Here is a 24354-nt window from a genome sequence, read left to right on the forward strand (position 1 = left end):
AAAGCCGATGACATGGACCATGTGGCTCCTTCATATAGCAAATATTTTGTAAAACCCCCTTACCATCTTGCCACTAAATACAATGTATTTACACATATAATCTCTTCCCAAATTCATATAATTCCCTGGTTGTAATAGAAAAGAGACATTAAAATAAGGTGATTTATCATAAAATAGTATGTGTGCCAACACCTAGGCACCGGGCGGGACCACCTGAGAGGGTATATTTGAAGTGATCAGATACATGCCCCAAGTTACAAAGAATGTGTTGGGATTGAAGAGAAGTTCGACACAAATCAGTTGAAAATTGTTGCGTCTTTTCCTTAATAGTTAACAGTTTGAGAGCCGGTGAAGTGTGTGCGCGCATAAAGCACAGAATTCCCTAGGATGCGGCTGGACACAGGCGTGTTATCGGGGACTCATGTGCCTCGGGCAACTTCCTTGTCAGTGACGTATTTTTTCTGAAATGGTGATTCAAATCTTGGTAAAGTTCCAAATAAAACAAAATGCAATCTTCTCTAAATTTACACAGGAGTTACATTCTGGGAAACTCAGTGTGTATTAAAAGTGCAAAAGCTACTTGGTGTTTATGTTTAAGGCTGAGTTAGACTCTAGTCAGACCATTATAAACAGTTTTCTCACCTACATGGGTATACGGTGGATCATTCAAAAGTGTGTGGGAGATGGACTGCAAATCAAAACACAAAAGGTAAAACTATAATGTTTACAACATTTCTGGAAAGACACAAAGGAGTAGGCAAAGATGACTTGACAGGACTAAAACTTATTAACCATAAAGAAATGGTTGATGGATTTTATTACTTGAAAATTGACTCATCAAATGACACTCTTATGAGGATGAAAAGACAAGTCACAGAAGGAGAGAAAATATTTGCAATCCATATATTCATCAAAGAAGTCATAGCCAGAATAGAGCTACAAATCAGTAAGAGAAAAAGCCAACAACATAATAGAATACTGGCCAGAAGACTTGAGTAGGACCTTTGCAAAAGATGATATCTGAATGGCCAATGACCATAAGATGATACCACAACATGTTCCAGAATGGCTAAAATAAAACAGGCAAACAATACTAAGTGTTGACAAGGAAGTGGAGCAAGGGGAATTCTCATACTGTGCAAGTGGGAATGTCAAATGACTAAACTTTGGAAAATTCTTTGCAGTGTCTACTAAGGTTGCACCTACCTATGCCTGTCCCATGATCTGGCTGTTTATTCTTAGGTATATTCCCAGAAGAAATGTGTACATCTGTGCATCAAGGAACATGTGTGAAAATGTTCAAGGCAGCATTGTTTATAATAACTTCAAGCTGGAAACAACCCATGTGTCCATCAAGAACTATATGCAGCAACATGAAGAATCCACAAACATGAGAATGAGTGAAAGAAGCCAGACACAAAAAAGGGCACACAGCGTGATTCCATTTATGAAAGGTTTGAAAACAAGCAAAACAAATTGCAGTGCCTAAAAGAGCAGCAGATGTACACAATTGTGCTGATTTTTCTCTCATTTAAAACGATTCCACAAGTAGTTAGTCCAGGGCTGGTGTCATGGCTCCAGGGTCACTGGGGCATCGTGTTTCTTCATGATTTCTGCTTCACCATGCTTAGCCTTTGCTTTCATCCTCTAGTGTGCCTCGTGGCTCAAGATGGCTGCTAGAGCTCCAGCTGTCTCTTATGCATTCCTGACTGTAGAATGGAGGAAGGAGGAAAGGGCAAAGGGACGCTTTATCTGGTTATTCTTGTTTAAAAGAGCATCCTTGATCATACTTAATGAGAATCTGGAGTAATTTCCAGGAGCTCACAGAGAGGGTGCAAGAGCAACAAGGCCTCACAAATACAGAAAAGCAGTCTTCCAGGCAATTATAATAGATCTGGGTAGGCATATTGCAAAGACTATTGCAGGAAAATGGAGCTTATTTAGAAATCGATAGCTGATCTCCTGACCTTGTGATCCGCCCGTCTTGGCCTCCCAAAGTGCTGGGATTACAGGCTTGAGCCACCGCGCCGGGCGAGGTGGCGGGCGCCTGTAGTCCCAGCTACTCGGGAGGCTGAGGCAGGAGAATGGCGTGAACCCGGGAGGCGGAGCTTGCAGTGAGCTGAGATCTGGCCACTGCACTCCAGCCTGGGTGACAGAGCGAGACTCCGTCTCAAAAAAAAAAAAAAAAAAAAAAAAAAAAAAGAAATCGATAGTTGAGTATCTGTGATTTTAAAATGAGCACAGGGAGACACTGTTGATGCCCAGAATCCTCTACAATTAGCAGCAAGAGCTCTGGGAAACCCAGGGAGGAGGCAGAGGGAAGAAGGTTAGGTTCAGTTGAATCTGGATGCTGGAAGAGAAAGAGGATCCAGCTAGATCTAAACAAGAGCATCCTCAGATGCACCTGCTCAGGGGGCCCCCCACTCCTTAGCGACGAGGGTCTGGTGTGAATGCTGGTTCACTGCCATGTGACAAGCACACCTGTGTCCAACCCATCCCACCCAGGCACCAGGTAAACATCTCCCAGAGGGCTGAAAGTCAGGCCAGTGGGCCCTTTCCCAGGACACTTGGGACTCTCCCCTGGGCAGTAGCCTTGTTACAGAATTCTATCTGTAAATTTAACCAATGCAAAACCATATCCACGGTTTTGTGGTGGGATGTTAGGATGACAGCCTTCCTCCTGTGGGGTTGAGACATTCTGGAGCTTCGTGAAAGTTCACCATCTGGCTTCCTCTTGTCTGAGCATGGGAACAACCTTCCCATCTGGATGTCCCCATGAGGCAGCACGTTGCCACAGGTACTTGGGTTGGATCTAGCCCTGCTACTGAGCTTCCCGGGTGAGCCTGAGCAAGTCAGCCAACACCATGGGCCTCAGATCCCCCTTTTAAACAGTGAAGAGGGGAGTACCTGCATCACAGAGCTGCCAGAAGGATCAGAGGTATACGTGTCAGGAGGAATTGCATGCAGCACTAGACATTAAATGGCGCTGTCGTGGTGTGGCAGCATGCTTCTGAGGTTTCTGGGGTTGTCGTGTTTTGTTAATAATTTATTGAGCTCTCATTCACATACCACACAATTCACTCCCTTACAGGGCACAATTCCGTGACCTTTAGAGTATTCAGAGCTGCGCAACCATCATCAGATTCAACTTCAGAACGTTTTCACGACCCTGGGCAGAAGCCCTGCACTTCACAGCCACCTGCCCCAGCCCCTCCATCCCCGACCCCGGCCATCCACGTTCATCTGTTCGGTGAGTATCTTCTGAACATCTGAATGCCAGCAGTGTTCTTGGTGCTGGTGGGAAGCTCTGTCCCTGAAAATGCAGGGCACGGGCAGCGGTTCAAAGGGAAGACCACATATCACAGGTCTCAACAGTTCGGAGTTCAAATCAAGCTAATAGCTGTTAAGTAAAATAGGTCCTAAGGGCTCCCTTAACACATGTGCCTTTCCAGCTATCGGGAATGCCAGGTTCAAGTTCCAAGTTGTCAGACGTCTCGAATCTCTGGTTGGAATGTGTCCCCGTGGGGAGGGTCATCTTGGCCAATGACAGCCCCCTTCTCTTCTCATGCTGGCTGCATCACATGCTGTGAGGGGCCCTTGCATGATGTGTGACCCCCGGGCTCTGTTTTTACCTGCTGTGAACACCCATTCTTGGCCAAGGGGCAGGACAAACCTGGGGCACATCCGATCCTGTGTTCCCTGGAAATAGGCTTGAGCCTTTTGAGGGCCTAGGATGAGCCCCTCCAAAACCCTGGGTCCATTTAGATTTGGGGATGACTCGGGGTTATTTGCCCATTCAGCCTCTGCCCTCCACCAACCCTGGAGGTGAAGGGCTGGGGCGGGTCAGGGACACACGTGATGTGGAGAACCTGCCCCAGAACAGGGTCAGCTGCAGTTGTGCAGCTCCCGGCCCACTCGCCTTCCTTTGTGACATGCATCCTGCGGCCTCAGCTCTCCTGCACACCTCCTTTCCTTCCTGTCCCATGGGGCCCTCACGGCCATCCTTCTGTGACTGCATCATGACCCTGAATTCTGCTCTTGGACCCCAGGGGGTGCAGGCCTTTTGTAGAACACTCCAGACAGAGCCACTTCCAGATCAAGTGTTGAAACTCAAATTAGCTACAGCTCAGAGGGACATGGGGGAGTGGGAAGACCCCAGCCCCCATGGAGGCAGAGAGACCTGTGTTTGGGGAGGTCGCTTGTACCTCATATCTGGGCAATCTAGCACAGGGCTCTTCATTTCTGAGCAGTCTTTTCCCTACATGTTCTTCCTCCATAGGCTTGTAGAGAAGATTAAGACAAGGTGACCCCTGCAACCTCTTAGCCCAAAGGCCCAAAGCTACTTCTCCCTACATCCTTCTCTTGAGTTTTAGTTTTTAGATTTTCCTGATTCTCCCCCATTTTGTTACTAATAATTATAACACATTTTTGCAAGACACTGTTCTAAGTACTTTATACATGTCTACTCTTTAAATACTTACCTTGACTTTTTTTCAGATAATCAAGTCAATGTGTAGGTACACTTTTGAAATTAGTAAGTGACATGGTTTGGATGTCTGTCCCCTCCAGACCCCATGTTGAAATTTGATCCCCAATATTGGAAGTGGGGTGAATGGGAGGAGTTTGGGTCATGGGGGTGGGGTGAATGGGAGCAGTTTGGGTCATGGAGGTGGGGTGAATGGGAGGAGTTTGGGTCATGGAGGTGGGGTGAATGGGAGGAGTTTTGGTCTGGAGGTGGGGTGAATGGGAGGAGTTTGGGTCATGGAGGTGGGGTGAATGGGAGGAGTTTGGGTCATGGAGGTGGGGTGAATGGGAGGAGTTTGGGTCATGGAGGTGGGGTGAATGGGAGGAGTTTGGGTCATGGAGGTGGGGTGAATGGGAGGAGTTTGGGTCATGGAGGTGGGGTGAATGGGAGGAGTTTGGGTCATGGAGGTGGGGTGAATGGGAGGAGTTTGGGTCATGGAGGTGGGGTGAATGGGAGGAGTATGGCTCAAGGGGGCAGATCCCTCATGAACAGATTAAGGCCCTCCCTTGGAGTGAATTCTTGCTTGACTAATTCCCTCTAGAAATGGTTGTTAAAGAGCCTGGCATCCGGCTCCCCACTCACTTCATCTCTCACTACGTTATCTCTGCACACCGACTCCCCTTCCCCTTCCTCCATGAATGGAAGCAGCCTGTGGCCCTCACCAGATGCAGATGCCTAACTGTGAACTTCTCCAAACATCAGAATCATGAGCTGAAGAAAGCTTTTTTCTTGGTAAATTACCCAGGCTCGGGTGTCACTTTCTAGCAATACAGCACGGACCAAGACAGTCAGTGTGCCCATGCGGAACAGCGTGTCAACAGTCACCTGTGCACTTGATAAAAAAGCACATTCTCAGGCTCCAGCCCATGCCTACTGAATCAGAAACTCTGAGGGGGCCCAGCAATCTCTGTGCCCACGTGACCTTCAGCTGACTCTGATGTGCACCCAAGTTTGAGAATGATGGCCTAGTTTCCCCGTGTACTCAGCTACCTTATGTGATTAATACAGGCTGAGGGTACCTTATCTGAAAGTGTTTCAGGCTTTGGATTTTCAGACTAGGGATGCTCAACCTGTAATTATTACTAATAATAGTAAATGCTTATTTGTCTCTTGCTATGTGCCAGGGGCTCTGCTAAGTGCTTTGACATGGAGTGTCTTCCTTATTCTCAAAGCATTTGATGAGGCTGTTAAAGTCCCCATTTTACAGGCAAAAGAACAGGCACAGAAAGACTGGGTGACTGTTTAAGGTCACACAGCCTCCAGCGTGTGCCTCCTTTTCCACAGTGTTTGCAATGATGACAGGGAGGCATGGCAACATTTTACATAATTTTTAAAAAATTTATTCCCAGAAAGCCTTGCAATCTCAAGGATTTTTTCTTAAAAATGGCAGTTGACCAGAAAATGTAATTGAAGGGAACTGGCCCATTCTCAGGGCATCTGGATAATTCAGGCTTTCCTGTGGTCTAGGTGGCCAAGCCAGATGCCTGCAGGTCCCGGCAGGAGACATAACACAGCGAGGTGGTGCCAGGGTGAGGACTGTGGTGAGCTGGAGAGTGTATGCCCAGTCCAAGGGGAGCAATGGCTGGCTCCGCAGCTCTAGCGAGAGGGAGGTGTTGCCATGGGGGGATGTGGGTGTCTTTTACCTCATTTTATAAGAAAAAAACCCCCAGATATCTGGGTGTTACATGAACTCTCCCAAGTTTAAAAATCTTTCAATGTTAAACTCTCTGAATTCTATCTTTCAGGCACCATGAAGGCTGAACAAAGGATACCTGGGAGCAAAACCTGGGCCATGGGCTGCCCATTGCCATCTCTGGGCAGCCCTCCTTGATGGTGTGGAGTCCGCAGTCTGCATTGGTTAACTTACCTGTGCTTCCTCAGATCCAGTCTGGAATTAATTATTGAATTGTATGCAGTTTCAATGCCATTCTCAAGCAAACAGCCAACTATGCGGGGGAATAAAACGGAGCAGATAATTGAGTTGGGTTCCGGAGACCCCAGACCGTCTTCACTGCAGTTGCCAGGTTCCCTGCAGCCCAGGTCCGTGGATGTCTTGTGGCTCAGCGCCTGCAGCTCCGACTCCGTGGAGCCCCGCGGCGTGGAAGAGGCGTTGCGCGCGCCCTCTAGTGGAGAGAGGAGGTCACTGCCGAACGCCAGCTACGGACTGTCGAGAGTTCCTTGGGCCTTGGCTCCTGCCGGGAGCAGCCCTGGGGCCGGGATCCAGGATGCAGAGGCGGGAAAATGAACTGCCCGGCCACCAGGAAGACGGTCCACCCTCTGCCAGTCGAGAACTACTCAAACTATTGACAATGTCAACAACAATAATTATAACAATCGTGTTAATAATGAGTAGCATGACAAATATGGGAATATTTAACAGTTTGTGATTTTCAGCTCACAAGGTTTCGCCTACTGTGTAGATTACTTGGGGCTCTGCAGGCCAATAGGCCATGCACAGATGGATAGAAAGACGTTTGTTAGGAGACACTGGCTCACACGATTGCAGATACTGTGAAGTCCCACGACCTGCTGTTTGCAAGTAGAGGATCAGGGAAGCCAGTGGAGTAGGTCAGTCCAAGCCCAAAGGCCGAGAACCAGAGGAGCCGATGTCTGGGGGCAGGAGAAGGTGGATGGCCCAGCTCAAGCAGAGACAGTGGCGTTCACCCTTCCTCTGCCTTTTGTTCTCTTCAGGCCCTCGGCAGATTGCAGGACGCCTGGCTGGCACACTAGGGAGGGCGATCTTGACTCAGCCCACGGATCCAGCTGCTAACTCCTTCCAGAAACACCCTCACAGATACACCTAGAAATAATGTGGGTTTTATTATTATTATTTTTTTACTTTTAATTGCATTTATTTTAATGCTGGATGTATTCCCACGTTGCCAGCTCCTGAGCATCCCTGAGCCCAATCAAGTTGACACATAAAATTAACCATCACGCAGTGTCCGTTCAATCATTAAAAATATGCAACACTCGGCTGGGCGCGGTGGATCACGACTGTAATTCCAGCACTTTGGGAGGCTGAGGCAGGTGGATCACAAAGTCAGGAGTTCAAGACCAGCCTGGCCAACATGGTGAACTGCCGTCTCTACTAAAAATACAAAAAATTAGCTGGTCGTGGTGGTGTGCACCTGTAATCCCAGCTACTCAGGAGGCTGAGGCAGGAGAATTGCTTGAACCCACGAGGCAGAGGTTGCAGTTAGCAGAGATCACGCCATTTCAGTCCAGCCTGGAGACAGAGCAAGACCCTGTCTTGAGAAAAAACAAACAAACAGACAGACAAAAAAACATGCAACACTCTAGTAACACATGAACGTATTCTCACGGAACAAGATTCAAACAGAATGAATGAACATATTGCAAATGCTTTTAAGTGTTTTTGAAAACTTTCATTTTGAAACAATTTCAAACTTAGTTGAAAAGTTGCAAGGATGGCACAAAAACTTTCTATTAATATATACCTTTTAGCAGGATTCCTCAGTTGTTGACAATTTGCCACATTTGCCTTATAATTTTTGCTCTGTCTCCAAATACATACTTTTTTTTTTTTTTTTTTGAGATGGAGTCTCGCTCTGTTGCCCAGGCTAGAGTGCAGTGGCTGGATCTCAGCTCACTGCAAGCTCCACCTCCCAGGTTCACGCCATTCTTCTGCCTCAGCCTCCCGAGTAGCTGGGACTACAGGCGTCCGCCACATCGCCTGGCTAGTTTTTTGTATTTTTTAGTAGAGACAGGGTTTCACCGTGTTAGCCAGGATGGTCTCGATCTCCTGACCTCGTGATCCACCCGTCTCGGCCTCCCAAAGTGCTGGGATTACAGGCTTGAGCCACCGTGCCCGGCCAAATACATACTTTTAAGATCTGAGCCATTTGAAGTATAATGCCCCTTTATAATAGCTCTGTGGATCTTTCCTAAAAACAAGTCATTATCTTCCATAACCCAGTACAGTTGTTCAAATCAGGAAAATTAACATGAATGCAGTAGTATTCTCTCCTCTGCAGACCGTATTCAGATTTCACCACCTGTCTCAATAATACCATCCTTTTTAGCACTTTTTGGCTGATTCCCACTACAAACTACGAAAGTACAAGTGTCTTTCCTCTGCCTTGCCCAGAAGTTCCTCTTCCAGTCATAGGGGAGGTGCCTTCGAAAGGGTCTTTCATTTTTCTCAATGCAAGCACATTCCCCACTTCTCAATTTGCCTTGGGAGCTCTTATTTCAGTATCTTCTCAATCCTTCGAAGCAGGACTCCTCCCTAGCCGTATTCTACACAGAAGGAAACAGAAACTCAGCGTGAGGACGGCTCCTGCCCTGTGACCTCAGGTCCCCCAGCCACCTTGCTAAAGGTTGAACAGTGCCCCCAGCCCCTACCCTGATACATTTCAGCAAATTTATATGCAAGGCCCCTTTCCAGGCCCTGGGAACATGAAGAAGAAGTTGCTGGTGGCTGTGCTGAAAGACTTCCCAGGCTAGTGCAAGGGACAGGAGAGGGTGGCCCCGCTGGAATCTCAGTGAGGAGTCCTGCGGAGGGATGCAGTTCAAACCGTCAAGTCCTCTGGTGACCTATGGGTGTGGGGGCCGGACCAGAGGGCCTTAAGGGGTAGCCCTGCAGGTCTCAGCCCCATCCTTGGTGGAAGTGTTGGCTGGGGTCTCTGGAGTTGAGTGGGGTGGCGGAACTGGGGACTTGGATGCCAGGAGAGGGAGGATGGGCAGGAGAGGTGTTCAGGAAAGGAGTGCAGGGAGGGTGGAAGAGCCGCTGTGTGAGTTTACCCCAGCTCCTTGAGCAGCTGTGGGCCTCCTGCCCAGTCCCCATGCTGGGACCAGGAGAGCAGAGCGTGCAGAGAAGGCTGTACAGCCTGCAGCCTCGGCCAGCATGTGATAGGGGAGCTCTGGGCAGGGACAAAGCTGCAGTCCCTGTCCCTGAATGTCAGAGGGGAGAAGGGAATAGAAAGGAGAAAATGGGGCAAAGAGAAAAGAAAGCGGTGGCGCGCACACCCCCAGGCCCTTTGCTCCACTTTCCATGCTATATGAGACACTTCCCAAATGTCATGCTCCCTGGGACCCTGAGGATGGGGGCAGTATCAGAGGAATTAATTCAGTCACAGGACGACAGGAGTCCAGCTCCGACTCGGTCCCAGTGGAGCATCGTAGAAAACCAACCACCAGTGTCTGAGGAGCCCACTTTGGTGTCCGGCGGGTCACCAGGAGGAGTTTACTAGATTCCTGAAAATCATAAGTGAGCATCCCTGCTTTGTGGAATTTCAGTTGGTGAGTGACAACGCCAGCTATGCAATTTGTCCTTCAACCTTTCATTTATGCCACACCGCGTGCTGGGCTCTCTGCAGGTGCTGGTGAAACAGACGTGAAAAGGCACAACCCCTGCCTCGGGCTCTGGTGGGAAGACCAACAGGTAAACTGCAGGTCTGATAGAGAATGACAGGTGTCACTTGGAGTGAGTACGGGTGGCAGAAACCCAGAGGGCACCGCCTGCCCAGCCTGGGATTGGGAAAGGAATCTGATTAGTTTCTCATGGCTGTTGTAACAGATGACCACAACCTTAGTGGCTTAAAGCAACATGAATGTATTCTCTTAGCACACTGAAGGTGGGCAGTGTGAAATCAGTTTCCCTGGCTATAGGTGTCATCTGAGCCGGTCTCTTCCGGAGGCTCTAGGGCAGAGTCCGCTTCCTGGCCCTGCTCAGCTTTGGGAGGCTGCCTGCATTCCTTGCCTGCAGCCCTCTTTTCCATCTTCAAAATGCACCCCTGCAACCTCTGCATCCAACATCGCACGGCCTTCCCTACTGTACTCAAATGCCCCTCAGCCTCCCTCGTTAAGGACACTTGTGATGACATTTAAGGCCCATCTGGATAATCCAGGACAATCTCGCCATCTCCACATCCGTACCCACACCTGCAAAGTTCCTTTTGTCACAGAAGGTAGCATTCCTGGGTTCCAGGGATTGAGACGTGGACATCTTTGTGGTGGGCATTACTCGGCCTGCACAGCTGCCTAGAGCAGACGGCTCTGGGATGGCAGGCAGGAAGAGTGAGGGTGCTCCTGGGTGAGGGCCTTGGTGGGGTGGCAAAGGCAGGAAGGGGAAAGCCTGGCATAGTCAGGGAAGGACAGATGAGCAGGAAAGGCTGGCAGGGGCCAGATCCCATAGGGCCTTGAAAGCTCAGCTTGGTCTGGAAGGAAGTGGGTCTTGCCTGAAACCTAAACATCGAGTGAAGGCTGTTGTCTCAGCCAGGGCCCCAGCAGGACACAGACAACACACTCAGATGGGTAACTGAAGTGCAGGCTGATAAAGACGCTGTCTGCAAAGGGGTGGATGGGGTTAGGGAAGCCAACAGGGCATGGAGCATGCCTGGGACTGACACAGCTGTGAGGTGCTACTGCCTCTTTGGGGAGCTGTGTCTACCCCTAGCCCCGAAGAGAGGAGGCCAGGGAACGGCTATCAGAACCCAGAGAGGGTGGTTGTGTGGAGAAGGCACATATGAGTCTGCAGTAAAGGGACGCAGCCTACATGTGGCAACCTGGCAGGGAAGGAGCGGGGGTAACAGATGTCCAAGTCCATTCTTCCTGCCCTGAGGGCCCGCCCATGCTTCTGTTGGCCAAATCCCACTTGAAGCCAGAGAGCAAGAGTGATTGTCCACACGGAATGGCTGGGTGGGCACAGCAGGGAGAAGGAAGATGGGGTGGGGACAGAGAAACCCAGCACAGGTGTCACATGGGCAGTGGCACCACCAGATCATTGTGGAGAAAGATCACAGTGACCATGATGTGGAGGGTGGACCCGCGTGGGACAGAGGAGGATGTGGGGAGGTTGGGGCATTCCAAGTGATTTAAAAAGCACGTTAAAAAAAATGCATTGCCCTAGTTAGTGGTCCATTGACTCGAAGAGGTATCTGGGATTGTTCTGCTCCCAGCTTTGTCTGGTAGGGTGGAATTCATTCCAAAGTTGCTGTTGTATATCACACCAAATGTCTCCCTTGCAAAGGTGCAGCGCCAGTGGAAGGCCTCAGGCAGGCTTGGTTGCAAACAACAGAAACCACTTGTATTGAGTTTAAGCAGAAATGGGATTTATCACTGGCTACTTGAATGACTTGGGAACTGGGCTCTGGAATATGGCCCAAATGTGCCACCCACTGCAGAGCAGCTCCAGGAAACAATACTGCAGCCTGCCCTGAGCAGGGCAACCACAGAGGGGCTTCCAATGCTACCCTGCAGCCTGCCCTGAGCTGGGCAACCACAGAAGGGCTTCCAATGCTACCCTGGAGCCTCTGCTGCCTCCCCACCGGGGTGGATCCCACGGGACCTTGCTTCGTCCTGGAGCCCCTGGCTCCGAATCTGAGTCTGGTGCGGGTACATCTATCTGGTGAGTTTGGTCACATGCCTGCACCCTCCTTTCTGAGAAATAGAGTTTCTGGCTCCTCTAGACAGTCAGGGACTCAGGAGGCAGGAGCTCCCCAAAGAAAAGAAGATGTTCGGAGCGCTGGACAAGAAGAAAGCAGGATGAACGTTCATTACAGGTAAATAAGGTAAATTCCTTTAAAGCTCAGACTGTCAGGTACCCCCAGGAGAGATGGCATGTGTGTGAGTGTCATGCATGTGAGTGTCACGCGTGTGAGTGGCGTGTGTGTATCATGCATGTGAGTGGTTTCATCCTTAGGAAGAAAAACATGGGAGGAACCTGCAGTGTGCAGCCTCTGTCCAGACCCACCTGCTGAAGGGCACAGGCACCCAAAGTATCCCTGTGATCTGGTCCAGGGAGCATTGGGACTGAGTTTTCAGATTAGCCTCTGTGCAGCCTGACTTCCCATGGGCATGGTAGAGTGCTGGGAGCATTGATTCAATTATTCCCTTGAGCACTCTTCACCCCGCTCTCTCCAGAAAGGTACTGAACGTCTAACTGCTCTATACTCTGGGAGGAACATGAACATGATTCCACCTCAGTTCCAAGCTTTCTGAGACCCATCCTGGGAACCAGCAAGCACACCAATACTCCACCTTCTGCATCAGTCACTTCCGAGGAGGCCAGTGGGCACAGTTCATGCTGCTGAGTGAGATGCTGCCCAGAGGCCACGGGCAGGGCTGCATTTTCTGATTCTTTTGTATTTGTAGCAAGATACTCGTAGTGGAAGAGCCCAATACCTGGGCTTGCCTAAAAATCTCCTTAGCTAGATCATTCCATTTATGAGCTTTCCATCTTGCTGCAGTGTTGCTTAATTTCTGCCTCTCCATAACAAGAATCACCTTTCTTGAAAGTGAGAATGTTTTGTTCTCACTTTCCTATAAACCCTCACCAACATCCTCCTCCCACTACCGGCCTCTCCAATGCCCTTTAGGCTTTCTCTGACACTTTCTTCAAAGTCGTTTCAGCTTCTGCCCTCTGCTCAGTTCCAAAGACACTCCCACATTGGTAGGTTTATGTCCCATCAGCACCCCACTTCTGGTACTAAACTTTGTATCAGCTATCTACTGTTACATCACAGCCAAAACCTAGTGACTTAAAACAGACACAAACATGCATATCTTTCACAGTCTCTGTGAGTCGGGAATTCAGGAACAGCTTAGCTGGGTGCTCTGGATCCAGGTCTTTCCTGAGGTTGCAGTCTAGATATGAGCTGGGACAGTGGTCCTCTGAAGGCTGGAGGATCCACTTCCAAGGTGACTGACTCAGATGGTTGGCAAGTTGGTGCTGGCTGCAGCAAAGGCCTTGTTTTCTCCCCATGTGGGCCTCTCCACAAGGCTACTTGAGCAGCCTCACAACATGGTAGCTGGCTTCCCCAGGGCAAGTGATTCAAGAGCAAAGGTGGAAGTCACAATGCCCTTATGACTTAGCCTTGGATGTGACATACCATCACTTCTGCAGTGTTCTACTGGCAACACTGACCAGCTCTGATTCAGTTTCAGAAAAGAGGACACGAAAGCATGAATAACAGGAGGTAAGGTTCATTGAAGACCTGTGGACCATCTGGTAGCTCTCTCCCACCAATAGTCAAAAGAAAAAATTAGGTATAAATATATGTGTATGTGTGTGTGTATATATATGTATGTGCACACATACATATAAACATATGTATGTATAATTTTACAAATATATATTTATTATAAAAGTAATTTATGTTATTTGTAGAAATTTTAAAAAAATTTAGAGTAGCAAAAATAAGACAGTAAAGACTACCCCACAGTAACCCCATTCAGAGAAAAATCATTATCAACATTTTGGGGCATATCTTATCAGCCTGGACTTTAAACATTTTTACAAAAGTGGAATAATACTGGACAAAATCTTTCATGCTATCAATTTTTTCATTTACTAGTACAGTCAAAAATGCAGTTTTATTGCATCTTTTTTAACGGTGACATTATATTCCTGCCAATGATTAAGATGTAATTGATTTTTCCAGTGCCCTATTGCTGGACATGTAAAAGTTCTCAAATTGTTACATCATTAACAAAACTGGAATGACCATCTTTGGAGCTAACTTGCTATCTATATCCCTGATCTTTCCTTAGGATGGATATAGAATACCAGCATCAGCAAGTGTACACGATTTAAAGCACATTTGGTATCTATTATCAAGCTGCCCTTCAGAGAGGTTGTCTCTGTTACACGTTCCACAGCTGTGACTGAGAAAGCCTGTTGTCGCATTTGACAATCCAGGTTACTATCATTAAAACTTGAGTTTGTAAGAGCAACACACCATGAGATAATATTTGTAGCCAATGTAACTGACAAAAGACTAACATCCCATAATATTAGAGCACCTACAAACCAAGAAGATAAACATCCCTTTGGGAAAGTGCAAAAATATGAACATAAAGTTTACAGAAGAAAAAACACAAATGGCTCATAAACATACAGAAAGATGATTTTGTTTCCTGGCAATTGGGGAAATGCAAACAAAAACTACAATGAAATGTCGTGGTATTGTGTATCAAATTTGCAGAGCATAAAATAGATTACATTCACAACCAGCAAGTACAACCCAAACTTCAACCTCACTAGACTTCTTGCCATTCCCCAAACCATATCCCTGCTCCTCTCCACAGTCTGTTCCTTCTGCCTGCATGCCCTTGATGGCACCAAGGAGGATGGGCACTCTAACACAACTGCTGGGAATGGGAATGTTTCAACCTCTTGGGAATAAAATCTAACAGTATTTGTTGGAATGTAACCTGTGCATACTCCACAGTTGGGCCGCTACCCTGCAAGAACCCCTCTGGCTGCTGCACAAAGCTCTTCTTTGCATCCTTTTTTATACTAGTGGAACCCTGGACACAGCCTGCATATGGATCAAAAGGGGAGTGGTTATAAATATACTATGGTCCATCTCTAGGCTAGACTGTGATGCAATAGTTAAAGTCAAGTAATGCAGAAGAGTGATTAAGCATTCGTGCTCCAAAGCCATATGGCCTAGGTTTAAATCCCAGCTTTGCCACTTACTTGCTGTGTGATCTTGTGCAACTCACTTAGCCTTTCTGTGTCACAGTTTCTCCATCTGTATAATGCATGATAACACTAGCCCCTACCTCATAGGGTCATTGTGAAGATTAAATGAAATTAATATTGCATATATCACAGAGTGATCCTCCTCAAAAGTTATTTATTACATGAAAATTTATTAGATGAAAAAAGAAACTTCTAGAAATTATCTATCTACATACATATTCAGATGGGATTTGTGTAAAGAATTTAACCAATAAACCCAAATTACACACACATGCACATACACACACACACGTGCGTAGAAGTAGAAATAGGAAGATCCATGACACACATGCGAGGCAGGTGGAATGGGGACATTAAAAGGAGGACTTCCACGTTTAATTCTGAATGGTTTAACCGTTTTATTTGTGCAATTAAAAAAAAAATCAAAGCAATAAATCACTGTAAAAGAAACCGGCCAGGTTTTGAGTCTCACCATTCTACCCTGGGCTCACCCTTCTCTCTCACTGAATCTCAGGTGTCTTCAAGATCATTTAGTTTAGAAGAAGAAGAAATGTCCCTGGACCCCACCAGTTGAACACCAATGCTTGGTGGGTTGGGGTCTTGTCCTTGCTAGCTCCTCCCGCCTGCTCAGAGTGCGCCCTCTGGTGGTGATACCTCGCAGTACTGCGCGCCTGCAGGACGTGTGGGGAAGGCGAAAAGCTTTCCTGATTCTCCCAGGGGCTCAGCCCAGGAGCCCTGGGCTTTGACTCCGGATCTGGTGCTAGTGGTGGTGCCAAATCTCTGTCCCTTGTGGAGGAAGAAAACTTTCTATTTGTTTTTAAGTTGTCTCTCTCTAGGGTTGTCAGATTTAGCAACTAAAATCACAGGACGCCTGCTTAAATTTGAATTTTAGAGAAATCACAAGTAACTTTTAGTATGAGTATGTTGCATGGTATCTACTAATTTTACACAGCTTATACTTATATTAAACAAAATTATTTGTGGTTTCTCTCAGGCTTAAATTCCACTGGGCACCTGTGTCTCATCTGGTGACTATGGGAGGAGATCTGTTGGGAAGGGGGTAGGGGAGGTGGTGAGAAAGGAAGGGAGAAGGCCTGGGTACGGTGTGTGATGGAAGGGCACGATGGTTCCGGTGAGTCTTTGGTTGCAGGAGACTGTAAATGGCATCTGCTCTCCAGGCAGCTGGAGCTGTCGGGCTGTAGAACAATGCTGTTCAGCCCTGGGAGCTTTGAAAACCTGATATGCGGGTCTGATTCCCACAGATTCTGATGTCATTGGTTTGGTGGCATTGGGGTGAGGGTAGGCTCTGGCATTTTTAAAGCCCCAGGCAATTCAAATGTGCAGCCAAGATTGAGGACCACTACTCTAGAGGATCTGGGGTGTGTGCATGTGTGCGTGTGTGTGTGCATGTGCGTGTGTGCACCCACTCGTGTGTATGCCAGATGCCTTCAGCTTGCGTACTGCCAAGTTCACCAGTCTGGGGTCCTTCCCGAGAGCCTCCCAGTCCACATGTTATGGAAAAGCCTTGGGCCCTTTCCAAGATGTTTCTAGATTCCCCCAGGGCTTGTATTTTACTGGCCATCCCTGGCTCTGATTTCCTGTTCACACTGAGCACTCCATCTCATTCCTTTCTTCCCCCTGGGACTGTCTTTTTCTTTCTGCCTGTCAACTTAATGCTGGTCTTTCAATGACCACCAGCAGCACACAGCTGTCAAGTTTAGCAGATGCTTCCTGCAGGTCTGCAGTTAACAAGAGGTGTCATCCCCAAAGTAAATGATTCTACACTGAAGTCCCCATCTGGGCGGGGAACTCCTGCTAGGAGGAATTTATCACTGGCCTGTTTCCTCCTCCAATTCCCTCTGCCTCATTTGTACTTCCAGGCCCTCTCACTCTTTCAGAAATCACTTTGTCCCCTCCCAAAAAAAAAACAAAGAAACAAAAACAGAAACAAACCCTTCTTCCTCTAGCAGTCAGCATGCAGCTGCTGATCAAGTTCCAAATTGCAGTTCCTTTCTTAATCAGAACAGTTCAACTCATTTTTCCTATACTGCTCCTATGCGTACAGGTATTTCCGAGAGTGATGCACGCTCCCTGGGAAGCATTGGGAATTCTGCACTTCTGGGCAAGCCAGCTCCAACTGCAGCCAATGTTTTAAAAATAGCATCTCTCCCTTCTTTCTATATGTACAAATCTTCAGGGATTTAGCAAATTCTCTTAAATAGCTAGAAGACCTTGCTGACTTCGATGCAAATATTCTGGCCAGAGAACTGAGGTCCTTGGATGAAACCCAATAATCAGAGGGGTCACAGTTTCCTTAGCCCGGGAGGAAGGCAGCTGGTGTCTCAGCAGATGTTCCTAAAGGCCTGGCTTTTTCCACATCTGTTCTGTGTGGTGAAGGAGAAGAGGAAGGGAGGAAGGGAACAGAGAGGAAACAGAGAGAGCTGAAGATTAAAACAATACTGTACAGGTCCCCGCTAAAGATGGACTCTCTGGCCACCAGAAAAGGACTGAGAGATAAATAGAAGGAGCAAAATCTCGTGAGCATAAGAACCTGGGAACTGGAGGCTGGTTCACCCTCCCTCAGCTTCCAGGACCCAGAGGGAGGCAGGCACAGCCAGCCTTGGCCCTGTGGAATCAACACCTTCCAGCCAGGCTGCCAGAAAGCCAAATTCCAAATGTCTAACTGTATTTTGCACTTTTCCACAAGGTGACCTGCAGCTGCTCTGATGGCCTCTAGGATTCCGTAGGGTACTGTGAGTCCAGAAAACTTGACTTTCCAATTCTTCCCACTTAGCCAGCTGCCATTTTCCTTCCCTCCTAACCGCTTTCCTTCCTATCCTTTTTCCTCTATATGTCCCCCCTTGTTTTAAAAGTTCAACATGAAACTTTACTCTGTACACTTATCAGTTTAGCAAAACTTAGAAAGTCAGCTAATGCCAAGTGTTGGCTGGAGTGTCAGGGAAAGAGGAACCCTTGTTCTTTGCAAGGGAGTATGAGAAGGTGCAGCCACTCTGGAGAGCCGTCTGGCAGGGGCGTTGGCCACTCAGGTGCCCATCCCTGCGGAAGATAGAAGTAAATGTGGTGGGTGCACACCTTGGAGAAGCATCTATCAGTCAGAAGCAAGGGAGGAAATGTCTACACAGATTTAGGTAACTTACGTTAGATACTATGTTCAAATTCAAGGATGAATGTCAGAGCACATAAAGGCTGCCTGTGGGGGAAGGGACTGCAATTGGAGAATGGGGATTGTAGTGGATTGAAGATGGTCCCAAATTCCTTGATGCTACCTGCATGGAGAGGTGAGGTGGGGTGACTGCTTGACCAATAGAATACAGCAGAAGTGGTGCTTGTCAGTTTCTGGGCCTGGGCCTTAACAGGGTGGCAGTTCACCTCGCCTGTCTTAGGACACTCTCTCTGGGAGCTTGAAACTGCCATGTAATCAACTGCCCTAATACCACCAGGTTGGAGAAGCCATGTTCAGGAGCTCTGGCTGGTGGTCCCAGCTAAGCCCAGCCTTGCAGCCAGCCCCCACCAGCCAATGTCACCAGACATGTAAGTGAAGCCATCCTGGGATCTCTAGACCAGCCCAGCACACCTACAGGATGATTACCATGGAGTGACCTCAGTTGGCGCCACATTCATCAAGAGAATCAACCAGCTGAGTCATGCAAATCCCAAATCCACACAATTGAAATATGATAAAGTATCTAACTTTGGGGGTATATATTAGCCTGTTTTCATGCTGCTGATAAAGGCATACCTGAGACTGGGAAGAAAAAGAGGTTTAATGGATTTATAGTTCCACGTGGCTGGGGAGGTCGCATAATCATGGTGGAAGGTGAGGAGGAGCAAGTCACATCTTAGATGGATGACGGTAGGCAAACAGAGAACTTGTGCAGGGGAATTCCTCTTTATAAAAACCATCAGATCTCATAAGACGTATTCACTATCATGAGAAGAGCACAAGAAAGACCCACCCCCATGATTCAATTACCTCCCACTGGGTCCCTCTTATGACATGTGCGAATTGTGAGAATTAGAATTCAAGATGAGATTTGAGTGGGGACACAGCTAAACCATATCATTCCGCCCCTGGACCCTCCCAAATCTCACGTCCTCACATTTCAAAACCAATCATGCCTTCCCAACAGTCCCCCAAAGTCTTAACTCATTTCAGCATTAACTCAAAAGTCCACAGTCTAAAGTCTCATCCGAGAAAAGGCAAGTCCCTTCCACCTATAAGCCTGTAAAATCAAAAACAAATTAGTTACTTCCTAGATACAATGAGGGCACAGGCATTGGGTAAATACAGCCATTTCAAATGGGAGAAATTGGCCAAAACAAAGGGGCTACAGGCTCCATGCAAGTCTGAAATCCAGTGGGGCAGTCGAATCCTAAAGTTCCAAAATGATCTCCTTTGACTTCATGTCTCACATCCAGGTCATGCTGATGTAAGAGGTGGGTTCCCATGGTCTTGGGCAGCTCTGCCCCTGTGGCTTTGCAGGGCATAGCCTTCCTCCTGGCTACTTTCATGGGCTGTTGTTGAGTGCCTGCAGCCTTTCCAGGAGTATGGTGCAAGCTGTTGGTAGATCTACCATTCTGGGGTCTGGAGGACCGTGGCCCTCTTCTCACAGCTCTACTAGGCGGAGACCCAGTAGGGACTCTGTGTGGGGCTCTGATCCCACATTTCCCTTCTGCACTGCCCTAGCAGAGGTTCTCCATAAGAGCCCTGCCTCTTCAGCAAACCTCTACCTGGAGGCATTTCCACACATCCCCTGAAATCTAGGCGGAGCTTCCCAAACCTCAGTTCTTGACTTCTGTGCACCTACAGGCTCAACACCACATAGAAGCTGCCAAGGCTTGGGGCTTCCACCCTCTGAAGCAACAGCCTAAGCTGTACGTTGGCCCTTTTAGTCATGGCTGGATCAGCTGGGACACAGGGCATCAAGTCCCTAGACTGCACACAGCCGAGGGACCCTGGCCTGGGCCTGGCCCACAAAACCATTTTTTCCTCTTAAACCTCTGGGCCTATGATGAGAGGGGCTGCCACAAAGGTCTCTGACATGTCCTAGAGACATTTTCTCCATTTTCTTGGTGATTAACATTCGGGTCCTGTTTGTTACTTATGCAAATAAATTTCTGCAGCCAACTTGAATTTCTCCTCAGAAAATGGGATTTTATTTTCTATTGCATTGTCAGGCTGTAAATTTTCCACACTTTTATGCTCTATTTCCCTTTTAAAACTGAATGCCTTTAACAGCACCCAAGCACCTCTTGAATGCTTTGCTGCTTAGAAGTTTCTTCTGCCAGATACCCTAAATCATCTCTCTCAAGTTCAACGTTCCACAAATCTCTATGGCAGGGTCAAAATGCCCCCAGTCTCTTTGCTAAAACATAACAAGAATCACCTTTGCTCCAGTTCCCAACAAGTTCCTCATCTCCATCTGAGACCACCTCAGCCTGGATTTATTGTCCATATCATTATTAGCATTTTGGTCAAAGCCATTCAACAAGTCTCTAGGAAGTTCCAAACTTTCCCATATTTTCCTGTCTTCTTCTGAGCCCTCCAAACTGTTCCAATTTCTGCCTGTTACCCAGTTCCAAAGTTGCTTCCACGTTTTCAGGTACCTTTTCAGCAGCGCCCCACTTCACTGGTACCAATTTACTATTTTAGTCCCTTTTCACACTACAGATAAAGAATATCTGAGACTGCGCAGTTTACAAAAGAAAGAGGTTTAATGGACTTACAGTTCCACATGGCTGGGGAGGCCTCATGATCATGGTGGAAGGCAAGGAGGAGCAACTCACATCTTACGTGGGTGGTGGCAGGCAAAGAGAGAGAGCTTGTGAAGGGGAACTCCTCTTTATAAAACCATCAGACCTTATCAGACTTATTCACTATCATGAGAACAGCACAAGAAAGACCCACCCCCATGATCCAATTACCTCCCAATGAGTCCCTCTTATGACAAGTGGGAATTGTGGGAGCTACAACTGAAGATGAGATTTGGGTGGGGAAAAAGGCCAAACCATATCGGGGTACTTTGTTGTCAAGCAATAGAGAGTCAGAATGGGAAGAAAAGGCAGTAAATAATGAGAGGCCTCACGCTGAGCAGTGATGAGGCTTAGTAGCATAGAAGTGTACAGGGCAGTCTGTTTCTTGCACCAGGGTCCCAGGAACTGGGCCGTTCTGCCACTCCTCTGGGCAAGAAAGAAAGTCCCCAGTGCAATTCATGCAGTCCAAGTCCCATGGTGCAGAGGCAGAGCAGTCTTTGAGAATAACCAGAGTAGGTACTGCAGAGCTGACAAGCAGCAGGAGATAATTGATCCTTTTATCTATTAGTCCCACAGCCCAGAAGTGCCACATACCCTGTGGTATTGTCAATTCAGCCACCATTAAAATTGATGTAGAAATATTAATATGTTGTCAGGGTTAAAATAATTTCAGATTAAAAATATGTTAAAATATAATTACTAAGCAAGAGATAGCAAAAGTGGCTCAACTGAATTAAAATTGATCAATATTTGATAAATACCCATTATATTCCAGGCATAGTACCAGCATCAGGGATAGAGATAAAGTAAGACACAGTCTTGTCTCTGGGGAAAGGCAAAGATTAAAGTTAAACAATAAACTGACACTCACCTTGTGCCACAGAACACTTCATGAACTTGGAGTTTCTGTAGCCTTCTTGATGATAATATGATAACCTGATGCTAATATAATATATATTTAAATTTTTAGTGTTTTTTTTTTCCAGGGTGAAATCTACTTATATATTATCTTTCTTCCAAAGCAGCATTTTGAAGAATAATGGTTGCTATCAGCATTTTTTAGATAATTAAATTACTAGAACATCAGGAATTTTTTTCCCTAAAATTTCTTCACAGAAAAAAATTATTGTCAAAATTCAATACCTCTGAATTAGTTGAGAGAAAAAAGACTATATTAGTAGAGCATAAGTTCTATTTTTTAAGTGTATTAATTTAGATCCTACCTTGTTCCAAAAATAATTTGGGATGGCTTACACAAATGCGTACCACATGAAGAAAAAGAAAATTTGATATAGAAATCAAGACAAAAAAAAATAGGAAAGAAAAGGAAATAAAAGGCATCCACATCAGAATAGAAGTAAGCTATCCATACTTGCAGATAAAAAAAAAAAAAACTAAGGAATGCACTAGAAAACTATTAGAACTAATAAATGAGCTCAACAAGGTTGCAGTATACAACATTAAAATACAAAAATTAATTGTATTTTGATACAGCAGTAATGAGTAAAAGAAAAACAAAATTTAAAAAACTTCAATTTGCAATAATAGCATCAAAAGCAATAAAACACCAAGAAAATACTTAACAAAAGAAATGAAAAACTTATACTCTGAAAGCTACAAAACATTGTTGATTGAATTAAACAAGACCTAAAAAAATGGAAAGACCTAAAAAAATGGAAAGACATCTGATGTTCATGGATTGGAAGGCTTAATATTGCTAACATGGTACCATGGATTGAATTGTGATCCCCAAAAAGATGTTGAAGTCAGTCTTAACTCCTAGTACCTGTGAAGGTAATCTTATTGGATATAGGATCTTTGCAGCTGATCAAGTGAAGATGAGGTCATTAAAGTGGGCTCTAATCCAGTAAACTGGTGAAAGGGGAAACTCAGACACACAGACAGACATGCACGCAGGGAGAATACCATGCAAAGATGAAGGCAGAGATTGGGTTGATACATCTAAAAGCCAAGGAACACCAAATACTGCCAGTAAAGCATCAGAAGATAAAGGAGAACAGCATGGAACAGATTCTCCCTCACATTTGCTCAACTGTACCAACACCTTGACCTGGCAATTCTAGGCTCCAGAACTTTAAATAAGAATAATATTTTAAATAATAATATTTTAAAAAGAATAATATTTTGTTGTTTAAGTCAACCAGTTTGTGATACTTCATTATGGCTACCCTTGCAAACTAATACAGATAGTGATATTCCCAAAACTGATCTATCGATTCAAAATAATCACTATCAAAATCTCAGTTAGCTTCTTTGCAGAAATTGACAAACTGATCCTAAAATTCATATGGAAATGCCAGGGACCTCAAGTAGTTGAAACAATTTTGAAAAATAAGGACAAGATTGGAAGACTCATACTTCTTGATTTCAAAACTTACTACAAAGCTATAGCAATCAAGACGGGGTAATAATGTTATAAGGACAGACATACAGATCAATTGAATAGAATTGAGACTCCAGAAATAAACCCTCAAATTTATAGTCAACTGATTTTTTACAAACTTGCTAAGATAATTAAATGTGGACAGAAGAGTATTTTCAACATATGGTGTTGAGATAGCTAGATATCCACATCCAAAAGGATAAAGTTAGACCCCTACCTCACGCCTTACGTAAATACCCCTCAAGTGGGAGAGCAAAATAAGCTTATCATCATCAAGATGCCAAGGCTGGTAAGAAGGGTATGCAGCCAGGCACAGTGGCTCATGCCTGTAATCCCAGCAGTTTGGGAGATTGAGTCAAGTGAATCACAAGGTCAGGAGTTTGAGACCAGCTTGGCCAAAACTGGTGAAACCCCATCTCTACTAAAAATAAAAAAAAAATTAGCTGGGCATAGTGGTGGGCGTCTGTAATCCCAGCTACTTGGGAGGCTGAGACACAAGAATTAATTGAACCCGGGAGGCGGAGATTGCAGTGAGCCAAGATCGCACCACTGCACTCCAAACTGGGCAAGAGAGTGAGACTCTGTCTCAAAAACAAACAAACAAACAACCAACAACAACAACAACAAAACCCAGGGGATGCAAGGAATGAAAGAAGCAAGGCAAAGATGAAATCAAACCATTAATTAAAAAAATAATAATTTGCAAAGTTTCAATTTACAGAAATATTGCAAAGACAATACAGATGCCTTCCCACATGTCCCACTATTAAAATCTTGTATTACTATCGTACATGTGTCACAATTAATGAACGAACGTTGGTACATGTTAGGAACTAATGTTAATTCAGAATTCCTGAGTATTCCCCTCATGTCCTTTTTCTGTTTCAGGATCCCATCTAGATTCCACACCACATTTTGTCACCATGTCTCCTTGGGCTTCTCTTGGTTGTGACAGTTTCTTGGACTTTCCTTGTTTTGATGACCTTGACAGTGTTGGAGAACTCACCAGATATTTTGTAGCATGTCCGTGACTAGAACATGTCTGCTATTTTTCTTATGATTAGACTGGGGTAATAGGTTTGGGGGCAGAGAATCACAGAGGTTAAGTTTCATTCACATCACATTCTATCAGTGGTACAGACTACCAGCATGACTTATCACCGTTGATGTTGACTTTGATCACCTGGCTGAGGTAGT

At 46.2% G+C, this 24354-nt stretch overlaps 1 protein-coding gene and 1 long non-coding RNA gene across 3 annotated transcripts in view; one reads left to right on the plus strand and one right to left on the minus strand.

The window, feature by feature from the left end:
• Positions 1 to 4800: 4800 nt before the first annotated feature.
• On the plus strand, positions 4801 to 7466 carry LOC141407103 (uncharacterized). The gene is made up of 2 exons (XR_012414349.1): positions 4801 to 5257; positions 6271 to 7466. It is a non-coding gene; the product is annotated as an uncharacterized lncRNA (long non-coding RNA).
• Positions 7467 to 7870: 404 nt separating this feature from the next.
• BOD1 (biorientation of chromosomes in cell division 1) overlaps positions 7871 to 24354 on the minus strand; it is a 42798-nt gene continuing 26314 nt past the window's right edge. The window contains exon 3 of one of the 2 annotated variants that reach the window (XM_015452250.4): positions 7871 to 8788. In XM_015452250.4, the coding sequence (XP_015307736.2) occupies positions 8752 to 8788 (37 nt within the window). In that variant the 3' untranslated portion in view covers positions 7871 to 8751. The remainder of the gene's footprint in view (positions 8789 to 24354) is intronic. The other variant, XM_073994735.1, reaches the window with a different exon arrangement.

This window comes from Macaca fascicularis, chromosome 6 (genome assembly GCF_037993035.2).
Source record: "Macaca fascicularis isolate 582-1 chromosome 6, T2T-MFA8v1.1".
NCBI classification, from domain to species: Eukaryota; Metazoa; Chordata; class Mammalia; order Primates; family Cercopithecidae; genus Macaca; species Macaca fascicularis.